The 16,067-nt window shown below is 33.2% G+C and overlaps 1 protein-coding gene across 3 annotated transcripts in view; it reads right to left on the bottom strand.

Annotated features, from left to right (window-relative positions):
* Positions 1–2,730: 2,730 nt before the first annotated feature.
* TFEC (transcription factor EC) overlaps positions 2,731–16,067 on the bottom strand; it is a 153,572-nt gene continuing 140,235 nt past the window's right edge. For all 3 annotated transcript variants that reach the window (XM_060304998.1, XM_030857605.2, XM_030857607.2), the window contains 3 exons: positions 13,063–13,138; positions 7,084–7,231; positions 2,731–6,200 (listed from right to left, as the gene is read on the bottom strand). In XM_060304998.1, coding sequence (XP_060160981.1) covers positions 5,820–6,200; positions 7,084–7,231; positions 13,063–13,138 — 605 coding nt within the window. In that variant the 3' untranslated portion in view covers positions 2,731–5,819. The remainder of the gene's footprint in view (positions 6,201–7,083; positions 7,232–13,062; positions 13,139–16,067) is intronic.

Here is a 16,067-nt window from a genome sequence, read left to right as displayed (position 1 = left end):
ATATTAAAAGATTTTGCAGAGTTTCTTAGTGATTTCATTGCTACAAGTATGCCTGTTAGCAATTTTGCAACATTTTGATGAACATTTTCCATAAATCAAAATCATAACAGCTTAAGAAGCAGATGGCAGGAGACTATATTTTAAAATGTAACAATTATTTTCATTAATAAGGAAATACTGGATTACTGTTTTCAGCATGGACTATGAAGTAAGCAGTTGTCAGTTGTGAAGTCTCATGGCTGTTAAGTATCCTTTCAGATGATTAACCCACATTCTATATTTTCCAGTGCAATCTATACACAAAGGCAGAACAAAAAGTATGTTAAAGCATTTAATGATTCTATGCTTTCATTTTATACATATGCAAAGAAAATTTTGGTACATTTTTTAAAAGTATGTGTATAAGCATTCATTTATGTGTTAGAGAACACCAGTGCTCTCTATTTTCTTAGAAAATAAGACATTACTTTGTTATTAAAAATGAAAAATAGCAATAGTTACAAATTCTACAGTCTTATTATACTAACAATGTTTTCTTGATCTAACCAATGTTAGATTAAAATTATAGGAATATTACTTCAGCTATTCATATATATAAAAAGCTATTAAAGTCAAAGATTTTTAACTACATTGTTATTATTAAGATTAAATAGCTGAATTAATTGTAGCCTTGTATGCCATAAGCAACTGCAGTGCTTTTAGATGGGATCCTTGAATTTAGTTAGCTTTTAAACTTCAGTAGTCATGTAGTAAAGAATAATATATTATGTAACTTCCTGATTGCATATAATTCTTTCAGCATATTTTGCATATTTCCTATTTTGTTTGTTATATATAATCACCAGCTTTAAACGATGTACAAATAAAATTTATTTCTGTGGCAAAAGCAAAGTTGAAAATACAGAACTTTTGAAATAAAATGGTAGTGCAGGAATAGGAGAGGTAGAATTGGAAACACAAAAGTCTTTAACTTTATTCTTGAAGCATGTTGGATAAATGTAGGAAAAAAGATATATTACTGAAGATTTCATCAGTAGAAAACACAATAGAAATCATTTGGATATGTAGAAATACATACACAGATCCCTTTACAAGAAAAAGATTAAAAGTTCCCTTTTATGTATAAAGCAGCAGATAGCAGTATTTCATCATTAAATTGGTTGAATCCAGTGGGAGGTTTTTTTAATCAAAATAATTATTTTCTGATGATCTCCTATATACTAAAATTCTCTATGACTCTCACAGAAAACAAATGTAGCACAGAAAAATTTTAAGAAAACTATTTTTATCATTTTGAATACTTTGTTTACAAATTAGAAATCATACAAATGATAAGATATTGGTGTATACAATGAATAATGATTACAGAAAGGTCATAAGATGCATTAGATCAGCAACACTCTAAATGTATTAAGTATTTATTAAGTAAATGAAATGAAATCTCTGTATATGTAACTTACACTAACTCAAATTGACATCTTGTATTTATCAACAAGCAGGGCACCAGAAGGGCAAAGGATGTAATTCCATGTAGCAGATATAGGCTGTGCCATTATCAATACTGAAGCAAAATTCAATCCTTCAGGTATTTTCAAGAAACCCAGATGGTTGATCTAGTGTTGATAACATAGCAAAAGATTAATTGATTCCAGTTTTCATCTACATCTTAGATATTATAAGGTCGATAAATATCAGCCTAGAGATATTGTAAAAACATTGGAACATTTAGTTATGCCATTTATTTAAATATCAAAATTCCACGATACCAGAGCAGCAAAAAATATTTTCATGATACTTTGAAGTATAAGAAAATTCAAGCATGGCTCAATCTATCAAAACAAAGAAAAAAATAAATTCTTTTTTACCTTGTGTAATCTAACTTCTCCCCTGACAATGAAGGTAAATGAGCACACCAATCAAGAAACTCATTATGTCTATTTTTTTTTTAAGTAAGAGCTATTAACTATTTTATTTACAGTCATATGAGTGGAAAAGAATGAGTTTAAAAAGGAGGAGAAAGGCTGTTTCTCAATGTCCCCAGCTCATCTGGCTATTTATTATTTAGAGCTCTTGTACCCACATCTAGAAAGCTATAGTCACTGACTTCACATCTGTAAACTGAGAAAATATGATCTGTATATATATTCTCCAGTTATGGGGGAAATTCAATAAGAAAGGACACTAAGAAGAAAAAAATATGAAAAGCTACATCTACTCGTAAGAGGCCCTTGTTATTTCAAGACAACTGGGAGTTGGAAAGGTTGTTTAGTGTGAGTCCACGAAAAGGAAGCCAATATTTTAGAGAAAAAAGATTGCATGGGACCTTATCTTGAAAAGATAACTAACAATAATTTTTAAACTGTTTTATTTAATTTTTAACAAAGTTTTTATTATTATAGAAATTATGTAATAATTATTTGAATGAACAAGGTTCGGTTAATTGTGTATTAATAGTTCAGTGGTAGCTGATATTTTCTGTGACAAAATTATTTGGTAAACAATATGCCTCTTTTACTGTTGTAAGTCTCATTTCTGAAAACATATTGTAGGCATCAATTTTCCCAAGGATCACTCTTGATTCTTAGATATTCAAATAATTTGCCTGTGAATTTACATTATTTCTACTTTTATATATATATATATATATAAAGTTATATAGATATATATAAAGTTATATATATCTATATAACTTTTAAATGTTATTGTCAGATGGTTACAACATCTATGTGTCATAGAGAAACTGACCCATAAATGTATAAGCATATAACAGAGGCATATATATAACAGGGGATGTTAGAAAGGGGCTACTTTATAAGTGAACAACTTCTTTAGTGAATAGTTTAGTGTTTGGTACACTTTCACTTACCTATGCAACCTTATCATTTCTGGGGCTGGGATAATGATATTCAGATAACTAGGGCTCCCTCCTCCATCATTACATATGACATTAACTGTACACTTAGCTCTTGATAGATACACAGCTACTATGCTATCAGTTGAGCAACAGACCTGATGTGGGAGTTCTTCATCTGTGATCCAAGGAGATATTTAGGAGATCCCCCACACCTCTTAACACATACAAATTTTGGGATATATATATATATATATATATATATATATATATATTCTGTACTTTTCCAGGGAGAAAGTCTGTAACTTTCAACAGATTATCAAGGCCTTAAAAGTTAAGAACTAATGACTAAAATTAATTTTTTAATCTACTTCAGTTGACTGTGACACAACACTACTCTTCACTCTGTCTTTAAAAATCCATTACCTGTTTTACAATCCGCTGATAGTTATTATAATCTGTAAGTAGTAGCAAATATTATTACCCTTTCCAGGTCTCCTTCATCCAGACTCTACCATCCTGTGTCAAGCTATTCACTAGCTAAGATTATGAGAAATGGCTTTCAAGGCTGAGTAGTAGTATTTTAGCAGAATGGAAAATGATGACAGAGTGAAGAAATCCTCAGTGTAAGTTTTCTCAGAATATGAAGAAATTAGAATAATGTATAAAATGAGAACAGAAATTAGCCTCTATCTAGAATGATGTGTTTTCCATTGACTTCAAGATATATTCCTTCTCTATGATTTGCAATGTTAACTTATCAACTCGGATAATAAAGTGGAATTTTGTCATAAAGTATATAATGTTCCCTTGAAAATTCTTGAGGAAATGTATCTTATGGCTCTCTTTCACGTGATCTATTTCAGATGAATTTATTTATCTGGCTTTGACAACTATTCCTATAAATCAAGAGTTTTTTCATGTCAAAAAATGAAAATTATTTTAATTCTCCAAACTCTGAGCTGATTGTAAGCTAAGCCTGAGATAATAAGCACACCATAAAGATCTAATATTTTCCACTTTCATTAGCATTAAAATCTCAAATTTTGTGATGATGTATTTTTCATGTAATACCTGAAGCACCCTTTCAAAAGTTTATCCCAAAGTTAATATTCATGAAAGATTACATGTCAATCACATTAGTAATATACAGTAGCATTTTAATTTTTAGGCTTCTTCCTCTTAATTAAAAAATCTATTCCTGCTACATCATTTCATCTTGGTTTTCAAAGGCTTTCATAACTTGTTGCCAGTATTTTTCAGGACTCCGAACAGACGTCTTCTAGGGTGGTCAGATCTTTCTAATGAATGTATCATGAAGACACTTCCCCAACTTATTCTCGCTTTTATCATTTGGTTGATATTATTCACCTGTATAGCCTCCCCTCCACCAAATGTATGCTTTTTAAAAGAAGTTAAATTCTGCTATGCCCACACATTTTTGTGATTCTCCAATCTTCATTTTTAGTTTTTCTGACCTCCTGTATTTGCAGCTTATGCTGCACCATGTAGGCTTTAATTTTAAATGTCTTCTATCTTTTGTTGTGGTTTCTCATGCAGTCATTTTAACTCCCTGAGGAGTAAGACCATATTTTGCTCATCTGTTCTATATTTTCACAGAACTTACTGCAGTTTTGAGTATCCCTCCATAAATACTCATTGATCAGATGATCATTCATGCAGGTCTAGCACAGAGTAATATCCTTGGTAAGTCAATTCCCAATGCTTTGAAGAAGCTCAAGAGAGAATAATTTGAGTGAAGCACCATAGATATAAATAATAAATGCTAACAAGGCTAACAGAGATCGTAGGGTACTCTAAGTACTCACAGGAATAGAACTTTATCCTCTGCTCAGAGCTGAATGTAATAAGAAAGATTTTTTGTTTTACTAATTATTTTGTCAGTTGGCAATCCAGTTTTCAGTATTTCATCAATTTGGAGCAAAATTATATCAACTAATTAATTTAAATCCAATTTTGGAAACAGTGATAAGTTTTATTTAACAAATTAACAAATTGTCCTAGTAGGGGGGCTTTCGATATTTTATTTGCTGAAACTGATTATCCAATATCTCTTCTTGACAAAGTAAAAAGGATTTGGAGTGTAATTTCAGATGCTGATTAGAAAATCAGAAGAATGAAGGGGGAAAAAAAGAACATGTATTATCTGCATTGTGTACCTGTTTGGGGGGGTGGTGGGTATGCTTGTGTGAAGCAATAACAATTCTAGCCAGTATTCTTGAGGACAGCATTCAATGTGTTCTTTTTCTGAACTGAGCATGTCTCCATAAATATGCAAAGATGCTTTTAGAGTTAGTGTGATTGAACTGACCAAGGGAATTAGAGTCTAATTTTAGAATCCTAAGTTTTTATAAATTTTCTGTATTTTATTGTGGAAAATTCTAATGTTTATTGTAGATTCACTTTTCAATTATAAGTGGTAGATAATCTATTTTTTAATTAGTTCCCCTATAAGGCTTGAACTTTAGACAACTATCCCCCAGACAGTGGAAAAAAGGCAATGAACAACCAGATCTGTCGATCTTGATTCTTGAAAATTAACATTGTCAGAGCTGAATAGGAAGGAGACGGAAGTAAGAAAATGTATATTTCAGAAGGTCTATTCTTTGCAGTCTGTTAGTTCCAATAGTACACCACCAAGTCACTACTTTTAAAATATCAGTAGAGAGCTTTTTCTTATGTTGTGCCTCTTTCCAGGAAAACAAAATTTAAGTAGATTTGGACTCAGTAGTCAAAGAGAAAAAAAAGTCTTTTTTGCTCTTAATAATCCTTCGACACTGTGCTTCTTCTTCCTGTGAATTCTGTTGTTTCTAACCAATCAGTTTTTCATGAACAATATATTCCTTTCAGAAAAATTGAGCCAAAGCAATATATGAAACACAGAACTTCATTGCATAGCACCAGCATAGAATTGATTCCCAGTTGATGAATTGAGCCTGTTTATTTCTTATAAGTCATCACCATCATCTGAGCTAAAGCTACTTCTCCTACTGCTCTCTTTGGAAACTGCAGGGGAAGTGGCAGATAGCAGAGGATCTGTTCCAAATGGAGATATTGTGTCATCCAGTAGCATGTCATCCAATCTTTGTTCCTCCTTCAAAGCCGCACTAAATGATAAATCTGTGAAGTGTGACAAAGGATCAGAGAAGGCCATAGCTTGATCACAGAGCTCAGGGCTTGTCCCCTGAGACAGAACCAATTGTTGGCAATAGTCTACTGAATTCTGCTCAAGATGGGCCTGTTGTTTGGTGATGTGAGCACCTAAATCAACTGTGCCAAGTGAAGCCAGGGTTGGCAGACCATGAGCACGAGCCTGTATTTCTAGTTCCTGCAATTTCAAACAAGAATAATTAAATAACGACTTTGAAAGTAAACTCAATTCTATAGAATAAGCCACAAATAGATTTAAAATATTAACAAGCACTCAAAATGAAGACTAATACATATTATAAATATTCTTTGCAAATAACACAGTGTGGTATATTTCTAATGCCTGAAAAATAACCCTGAGGAAAATACTCAGAGTTTTAAAAACTACTCAGATTGTTCGTTAAAGGAATACATGACATATAATGGTCCCATAGTGGCTCAGGCTACAGTACAACTATTTGGAGATAGTGGAAATCTTCCAGTCATTCTTCCTGATTAATTTCTCTCTATAGGTCCATTTCATGGAAACAGGAGTGTTTTACCTGGCAGTAAGCTTGCTCACATATTAAAGAAAAAAGCTTGAGGCTTATGAAAACCTATATTCTGAGATTTTGTGTCACATGAACAGATGAGGAGTAACAATATAAACTGGCATAATATGCCTTAAGGCAATGAAATCCATAGCAATGTTACTATAGAAATAAAAGGGGGAGAGGAGAACTTAATGTCCAATATTATCCAGAGAAACAAAGGTTCTGCTTATTATTATTTTTTGACTGGGATAATATTTGTGTGTTTATAAAATTGATTCTATTTTCTGCATTTTTGCAATTAGTTGTCGTCATTCATTATATACTTTTAAAGCCAACTTGATCCTAGATTTCTAATCAAAACCTAATTGAATCAATCTAATTCATGAACTTCTAAAAGGCAATAAAATTATCCTTGGGAAGAAAAAATAATTGTTAATGAGAAAAAAATAAATGAGACCAATGAATAAAACTGATGATGGATAAGTCATATGTAAGCTACATGGTTCATGGCAACGTTCTTATAAAAACCTGAATCCGGAGTAGAAGGCGCCTGTTAGCTTGCTCTAATTTCTTCTGTCTGTGTTCTAATTCTCGAGCTCTCTGTTGTTCTTTTTGTAGCCACTTGATGTACTCCACTGATGCTTTTAGAATGGTTCCTTTGTTCCAGCGCATATCACTGTAGAAAGGAGAGATAACCTTTTCACAATTGTGCATGTCAGCAGAATTCATAAGAACTTACAAAATCTTTCACATTAATATGAAATAATGATTTACATGACTATTATTCACTCTTAGATATTATTGCTTCTGAATAGAAATTTTAATAGAATAGTTAAGAAGCCCTTATATAGTAAAATTAATCCCAGAATGAAAATAAGTGTCAAAAGAAAGTAATAAAGTGACTTTTTGTGGGAGAGCTAAATGCAATATCATGATTCTACCATTACAGTTTTTATATTTTTAGTGAAAATTGCTTTTATTATTAACTCTGAGATTAAAATCTATGTGCGGTATTTCTGCATTAATGAACGAGGAAATGTACATTACTGAGGACTTAAGCCTACATTTTTTAAGATCATTTCAAATGCACCAATCTTTTAACCTACTTTCTATAAGGTTGCTTTTATGCTTCTAGGAAAAGAAAAATAAAGTCCCTCCTGAATGGTGATCCTGAGTAATTGTGAAACAAATTGGAGTTTGGCAACATCACTTTATGCAATAGAGCAAAACTTTCTAGAATCATTAGGCAAATTTTTCTACACAAAAAGCATCAACATTTTTTTTAAAAAGCTGGTTATCTATTTTTAAGTAAGTGTACAATAAGTAAATACAGTTGAACATTGCCAATAATCTTCAGACTGTAGCATAGAAAAAATATTTTATTAAAACTTATTTTTAGACAGGAGAGATGATAAATTTGGAACTACAGAACAGGCTACTGAGTTTAATATCTAAAAACATACATCAATATATTTACTACTATCTGACAATTCATAATATGTATGGAGAATAGGGCCAAACTGATTGCTAAAAGTTAGAGCTGTTGAAAAATCTGGATGGATTTTCCATTTAGAATCATGAGATTTCTTTTAATACAATAGAAAGTAAACTTGTAGGGAAAATTTTAAAAGACATTACACTGCATGTATTTTTGGTTTACGTGATCTACATGAAATACATGGAACTTAATATGTATTTATTAAATGTTCAGAAATGGGAAAATGTAGTTTATGAAAAACCTGACTGGCATGTGCCTCATTGGAAGTTCAGGTTAGACGACAATTCATTAGCTGTAACAAATTAAAGGAAGATACATTATTCTACCACAGGTGAAAATGCTTATTAGGTGAGAATGCTGGAATAAGCCATCTTCTACTGAAAAGCACCAAACCATTGCCACGTCTGTCTCAAGCTTGAAAATGCTTTGTCAGTTCTCTGGGGCCACTACTGCTGTTGATATCTTTCCAAGCACAGTGAATTATCTAGTGGTGGGAAGGGTAGGGGGAAAAGAGGCTACTTTTGTCATTAAACCAAGAAGTTATCTGTCACTGAAAAGTGTAGTGAACTCCTGAGTTAAAACTCTAAGCAGCAACAGGAGCCTAAAGGCCCTAATTTTGTTTTATTTCTTCTCATGGGAAGAAAAACTTGAAGGACAGAAGGAATAGGATGAAAACAATAACCCTAGTCAACTTTGAAGTTTAAGGTACTGTTTATTTAGATCTAAAATAAACCTTCAAAGTTGTGGTAGATCCATCCACCTTACTACAAATAACTCAATTTCATTTCTTTTTATGGCTGAGTAATATTCCATTGTATATATGTCCCACATCTTCTTTATCCATTCATCTGTCGATGGACACTTAGGTTGCTTCCATGTCCTGGCTATTGTAAATAGAGCTGCAATGAACATTGTGGTACATGACTCTTTTTGAAATATGGTCTTTCTCATACAGAATGAAGTCAGTCAGAAAAAGAAAAACAAATACGATATGCTAACACATATATATGGAATCTAAAAAAAAAAAAAATGGTTCTGAAGAACCTTGGCCAGGACAGGAATAAAGATGCAGACATAGAGAATGGACTTGAGGACATGGGGAGGGGGAAGGGTAAGCCGGGGCGAAGTGAGAGAGTGGCATGGACATATATACACTACCAAATGTAAAACTGATAGCTAGTGGGAAGCAGCCACATAGCACAGGGAGATCAGCTCAGTGCTTTGTGACCACCTAGAGGGGTGGGATAGCGAGGGTGGGAGGGAGACGCAAGAGGGAGGAGATATGGGGATATATATATATGTATGGCTGATTCACTTTGTTATAAAACAGAAACTAACACACCATTGTAGAGCAATTATACTCCAATAAAGATGTTAAAAAAAAAGTTGTGGTAGAAAACACACAATGGGTTTTGCTACAATATCTACTTGATGTCATTTCACTAAATGTTTAAAAGTTCACTCTATTTAAAGCCATTTAATATATGAGGTTGCTTCTGAAAATATTTCAAGTTTTCCAAATATATTAAAGAGATGTTTACCTCTCTCCCAAGATAATTTCATGCAGTTAGGCATTAAAAAACATTATATATGACATTATACTATAAACACTAACACATACAAAGACATACCTAAGGAGTGAATGTTGATACTGGCTTTTCATTTTCTACAAAATAATTTTCTTTGAAGAACTTACATCGTTGAGAAAGTTAAAAGCTTGAATGTATATAGGGCTAAAGCAGGTAACAGAAATATGTAAGTTGGAGTAAGAATGCTGCCAGGCAAAACTATGGAAAATGTACAATCTGTTGTCATCTTAGGAGTGCCCATTCACTTAGAAACATTAAAAAAATAAAAAAGAAAGAAAACACCAAGACACGTCTGATTCTTCTTGCTTTGATCAACATTTTATAACTTCTGATTTAGAAAGTCTTGTTAGGTCTCATTTACTACCTCAACTGCCATTCTTACACAAAGGCCAGAGAAAGTTCTGACTGTAGAAGATAAAAAAATCAATACAAAAATACCTTAATTTTATATATAAAAAAGTAGAAAGAAAAGAATAATTTGATAGCACAACTAGAATAATTCATGCTCTGTTGGCATTTTTATATCTACAAATATGATTTTTTTGTAAATATGATTAAAAACACATATGAAGTAAATCACTACCACACGTCTGTAGAAATGCTTCACTTTTTGTATTTGCTAGTTTTGTTTGGTTTTATTTTTCACTGACGGTTAAGAGACTGTGTGCTTTTCATTTCATTTTCTCAACATATATACCTCAACGATAGCTCTTTACTATATTTTTTCCCTTCTGACCATACTATTTTGACCCAGCAAAGAAGAAAGAAGTACAAATTTCTGAATGTTTTTCATACACAAAAATGGCAACTTCATAGAATTCAAAATGCTTTCAGGTATTAGCTTTCATTTGCTAAGCCAAACCGTAAGTTTATTCTAGCCATGAGCTGGAAAGGTCCTCAGAGCCTTTTTATAACCAAAGCTTCAGAGTTCCTGCTACTTGCCCAAGAGCATGCGGTGTTTAGAAGATGAGTCCTAGGTCTCCTCTCTCAGTTCAGTGCTGTATCTGCAAATCTGTGGCTTTCCCACTTTTTCAAATGCATCTGCCATAAGAAATGTGTTTTCTATTGTGACCCAGTGCGCTCTTTGTACTTATAACAGCAACAAAGGATTCATGTGGTATTACTATCCTTCTAACGTGTAATATGTAATACTCTGATGTTTTCAGTGCCTACATATAATAGAATTAAAACAATTAATAATTCCTCTTTCTGAAATCCACAAAGAAGAGAAAGTCCCTTAAGAATACTTAAAATGAAGCTTTCCCAATTATGGTCCCTTTCAGATGTGATTCTGTGATAAATTGATTTTCCATATTCTAGATCAGGGGTAGACAAACTATAGCCTGCAACCTGTTTTTGTCAATAAAGTTTCATTGGATGCAGTCATGCTCTTTCATATATATATTGTCTATGTCTGCTTTCATGCTACAATGGTAGAGTTGAATAATTTTGAGAGACTTTATGCTCACAAAGCTTGAAATAATTACTATCTGGCCCTTTAGAGGAAAAGTTTTCCATCCCCTGTTCTGGACAATGAATTAGAACCAGAAAGGAGCCATTTTACAACCAAAGCTTCTATAAAAATGTAGAGTAATAATTATCCCTCACACAAGCTTTATAATTTTTAAGATATTCTCATACATATTACTTGATTTTATTTTTATAAAAACCCAGCCATATAGTTGGTGCTTTACAGGCATGGTGACATCTAAAGATGTTCAGTCAGGCTTCAGAGTCCAATTTTAGAGTCTCATCTGTTTTCTGCATATAACCTGGGCCTGGCACTGTGGGTTAGCTCTACCGGTTACAAGGGAAGCTCTCTTAACTGACCTTATCTAATCACTTTCAGGAGTAATTAATGTTCTCCATTCCCTTTGTGATACTCACTGACTGTTGACAGAACAAAGTAGACACTAGGCTACCTTCTGAGACACCCAGGTACTTCTGTTATCCTTGTGGTGACATGTACTTACTGACAGGCTGTTAAATGAATGCCCATTGTACTTATTATTGTGATAGTATAATTAAATTATATGTATGTTAACTAATGAAATACGAATGCAAAAGAAGAAAAAGCATTTATAAAGATAGCTATTGTTCTTAGGAAAAGTATATTAAAAGCTTTGGAAAAGCTGAAGTAAAATGTAGGTAGAGATAGGTTGCTAAAAAATATGCTGTAAGAAATTAGAGTGCAAACATTAAAAAAATATCCGTCTATACTTAGGTGGTTGGCCCGTAGGTTTTTGTTTTATCTTTAAGAAATTGAAATAGACTATACACTTTTGTGCAGTTTATGTACGAAAGAAATATTGAAACACATTCAAACTAAAAGGTCTTGGTCTTACATCAAATGTTTGGTGAATAAATGTGCATTCATATTTTAAGTGTTAAAAAAAGTCTTATCTGGAAAATGGATGTTCCCTTCTGCTAACAGAAAGAGTTGCATGCTTAGAGACTTCAAAAGATTTGAAAAATTATGGTAGGACCTACACCAAGATTGAGCTCTTCAGACTTTCTGTCCAGTGCTCTTTCTGCCATTCTACTGGAGATGCCTTCACTATCTACTATGCCCATAAGAATAAATATGGCATTCCCTTCTATTATAAATGGATGAATTGTCCAAGTGAACTAGCACATTTACATTTAGGGAAAGAATACTTTCAAATTTCACAAATATCACTTTATCAAACATCATCATTTCTGAATAATGGATTTTTGCCAGTGTCTGGAGAGTCCAGTTCTCAGTCTGAACAAAACATTTTTTTCTAGTCATTATTAATGCTACAATGTTTTCATGTTTTTAGAGAAACACTTAACATGCTAAATTGATATTTTGTTTTATCAACTATTTCTTGAAATTTACAACCTCAAACATCTTGTTTAACTGACTTTGTGACTGTATGACACCATAACCTAGCTGAAAATTTAATTGCAATAACCGATTATTGACTGGCATCAATCAGCCTGTTTTTACAATTCTATTTTTTCTGCTTGCATATCGCCAGAATTTTGGAACCTCTGAAAATTCAACATTCCAATTTTCACGTACACATAAATCTTAAATTGGAAGGAGTGCTATAATCATAAATTGAGGATGCCAGTCAGTATCATGAAAGCATTTGGTACTACCACTAAATTTGCAAATATTGGTGCCATACAGAAAAATCCACTAAATACTGAGAAGAAATAATTTACTTATTTCCTATAGCTCAATAGGACAAGTGTTAGTAACAACGTTGATGCTTGATAACTATCAGCCTTGAATAGATATTAAAAAATGAGACCAGCAGTAGCCTTATCTTTACCACAGCTGGTTAGTTTCCTAGTCTTTGGTTCTCCCCTCCCCCTCTCTCTCCCACCCATTTTTTGGGGGGGGGGATTGAAACCATAACATTATTAATAAATGATTGGTGAACTCACGGATCATTAGACTTTGGAATAAGAGTGCCAAGCTCCTTGATTCGGTAATTAATATTATACCTTCTTCTTCTTTCAACTATTAAAAAAGAAATATTATTGATTATTCTCATTAAAGCATAATTCATTTTTGGTCAGCTGTAAACTTTCTTAACAATCTTTGAAAAACAATGAGCAAAAAAGTTTCATTTAGTGAAAAGGGTACTTCTCAAAAATAAAAAATTCAAACACATTTTATTCTAAAAGTAAAAATAACAATATTAGAATTGTGAGTCTATTATTCACAATTATTTTAAAACATTTTCTCTCAAAAACAACATTTTTATCATTCTTTGAAATGCAATAATATTCACTCATACTGATATATATATATATTTATATACTCTCCTTTCTCATACACGCCACTGAAAGGCTAACACAAAGTTTGCTACATGGTAGGTATGTGTGCCCAAATAGACTATGACCTCTTTGAGGGCAGGGACCATTTCTTTTGTATCTCCAGCGGCCTTGGCATGTAAAAGGTGCTAAATAAATGTACGTTGATTAGACTATAAATATAGTTTTCTAATTAACAACTTTCAATAATACATAGAGCAGTGATTCTTAAACTCTGGCATGCATCAGACACACCTGGAGGGATAGTTAAAATAAATTTGTACCCCGCACCTAGAGATTCTGATTTTAGTAGGATTGGGTTGGGCCCAAGAATTTGCATTTCTAACAAGTTCCCAGGTGATGCCGACGCTGCTCGTCTAGGGCTCACACTTTGAGAACTACTGATGTAGGTTTTTATTCAGAGACTGTTTTCTCTGTTTGCATTTCTATGCATCCATTGCTTATGGAAATTTTGTGCATCTAGTAAATGTTCAATAAATGTCAAATATACAAATAAGTAGAGTTTTCTATATTGACCCTTACCTAAGAGCAGTCTTACAGAGCACAGAGTAGTCCTATATTCCCAGTGCTCTATATTTCCAGTATCAGGAACCACAACTTATGCATAATATTGTTTAAGTAGATAACATTTTTAAAGCTTTTTAGGGAAACGAAGGAAGTAAAATGTCATGAAGAAGAAGAAAACTATGTCAAAAACATTAAACCATACGTGCTTCAAAAATAAGATCTGCTACTAGAAACAAGGAAAGTCATCAAAAATATATCAATTGTCTTGGTGAACCTACTCTACAAAGCAATTTACCATGAATGAACTTGACCTTCAAAAATAATACATTGGGATTCCTCTGAAATTAGGATATAATTGATTCTTGGGAGAGTTTATTTTCCCTCTTTACCAATCCTGTTTTCCTATGCATGTGATTCAAAAAACTGACACCATATAAAAAACTGAAAAGAAAATAAACAAAGATAATGCTGATAGAAATACATTTATATTTTACAGTGAGAATTTATTAGTAAGTCTATGTTCACACATATTCACTCCTATATTATAAAACAGACTTTTAAATATAAGATGAAGAGCAGCTAGGAAGGATGTTCACAGTTTTATCTCAAAATAGGAGACTGGTTTAGTCCTATAATGTTTTATCAAAATCTATTATTTAGATGCACCTTACGTAAAATATCAGAAATTCCTACCCAGCTCTTCTTAGATTTTGCCCAGTAAAACTTTTAATGGCTAATTATGATGAGAAGTTTCGTTCCTCAATGTTTTCATCTCCAGTACTAGTTGTCTGTAAAGGAGTCAAGTTTTAAGAAATTACTAAACTATTTCATGCTACACGTGATTTCACTCGTCACCAAGTTTTTGATATATTCACTCATTCCTGTCCTTAGATCCAAGCAAAAGGGACCTCTCTTCTCAGACCCCGTACTGATGAGGAGCCCCCTTTGCCTTTTCTTACCACACCCATCCACACTGAGCAAGGCAGCCACAGGACAAAGGGATCCCCCTTCTAAACTGTATTCTGGCTAATTTGCAACAGGAATATCTTCCCAAACACCCTGAGCCTGTTCAGGCTGCTTCCCAGGTCCATCCTCTTGAGGGAGGATCAGGACACCAAGGTGCTTACCCTAGTCCCAAGATGCAGACAAGGGGCAACTGTTTGCAGAGATATGTATAGAACTTGAATATACAGAATGAGGGGTTCCCACTCGTGTTTGAGGCCACTTGCAGCATAGAAATGCAAGTGGCCTCTAGGGGGTAGACAGAGAAGTGAGATGGGCTGCTGGCTAAAGGCTGGCATTGCCCCACCCTGACATTCCTACTCAGAATTCCAAGGATCTGAGAATTGTTATTTCACACCTGGCCTTCCAATCTTTAGGAAGGATAGAACATACTTAATTTAGCATTTCTAGCTTGAGTTATAGCTTTTAAGTATTTAGACATCTGGTAAGTGGGACTTTATTTGTCCTCCAGCCATGATCCTCACAAATGTTAAGGGATATCCTAGATTCATATTTAAAATGTGATATTAATTTTTTGTAACATTGATATCTCCAAAAAGGAAGATCCCTAAGTAAGAGAATCCAAATTAGAAAACTCTTTGATAATGGTCATACCAGGCACCTATCATACTTTACATTAAGTGACCTGTTATTTAAAGTGCAAACATAGAGGAGAGAAGAAAGGAGCAAGGAAGGTAATAGTTAGCAGGCTTAAAACTAAGAGAGAAGCCTTTATCTCCTCGATGTATCATTAATTCCTTCTGGCAACAACTAGCTCTGTCTTTCAGGTTCTACTTGTCTCATAAACTGCACCAACACTTATCTGCTCTGCCACTAAGTGATCAGAATCAAATCATTTCCCTCTCCACAATTACTCTAAGGACCGTTATAACCACAGGTCAGCCCTCTCCTCAGTCACACAGTCAACCTACTCTGTGACGTAGGCAGATGCTTGATGAACAGATATATGCAGGTTTCACAGGTACATGTAGAATCAATTTCAACTAACCACATGTAAGGAAATTCCTGGTTTGTTTTAGGGCTTTAAAGTTTTTATTTAATTTTATTCTATTCTATTTTTTTCTCATTTTTTGATTTGGCTC

Source organism: Globicephala melas, chromosome 9 (genome assembly GCF_963455315.2).
Source record: "Globicephala melas chromosome 9, mGloMel1.2, whole genome shotgun sequence".
NCBI classification, from domain to species: Eukaryota; Metazoa; Chordata; class Mammalia; order Artiodactyla; family Delphinidae; genus Globicephala; species Globicephala melas.
Note: the sequence above shows the minus strand (reverse complement) of the source record. Positions and strands in the feature narration are given on the sequence as shown.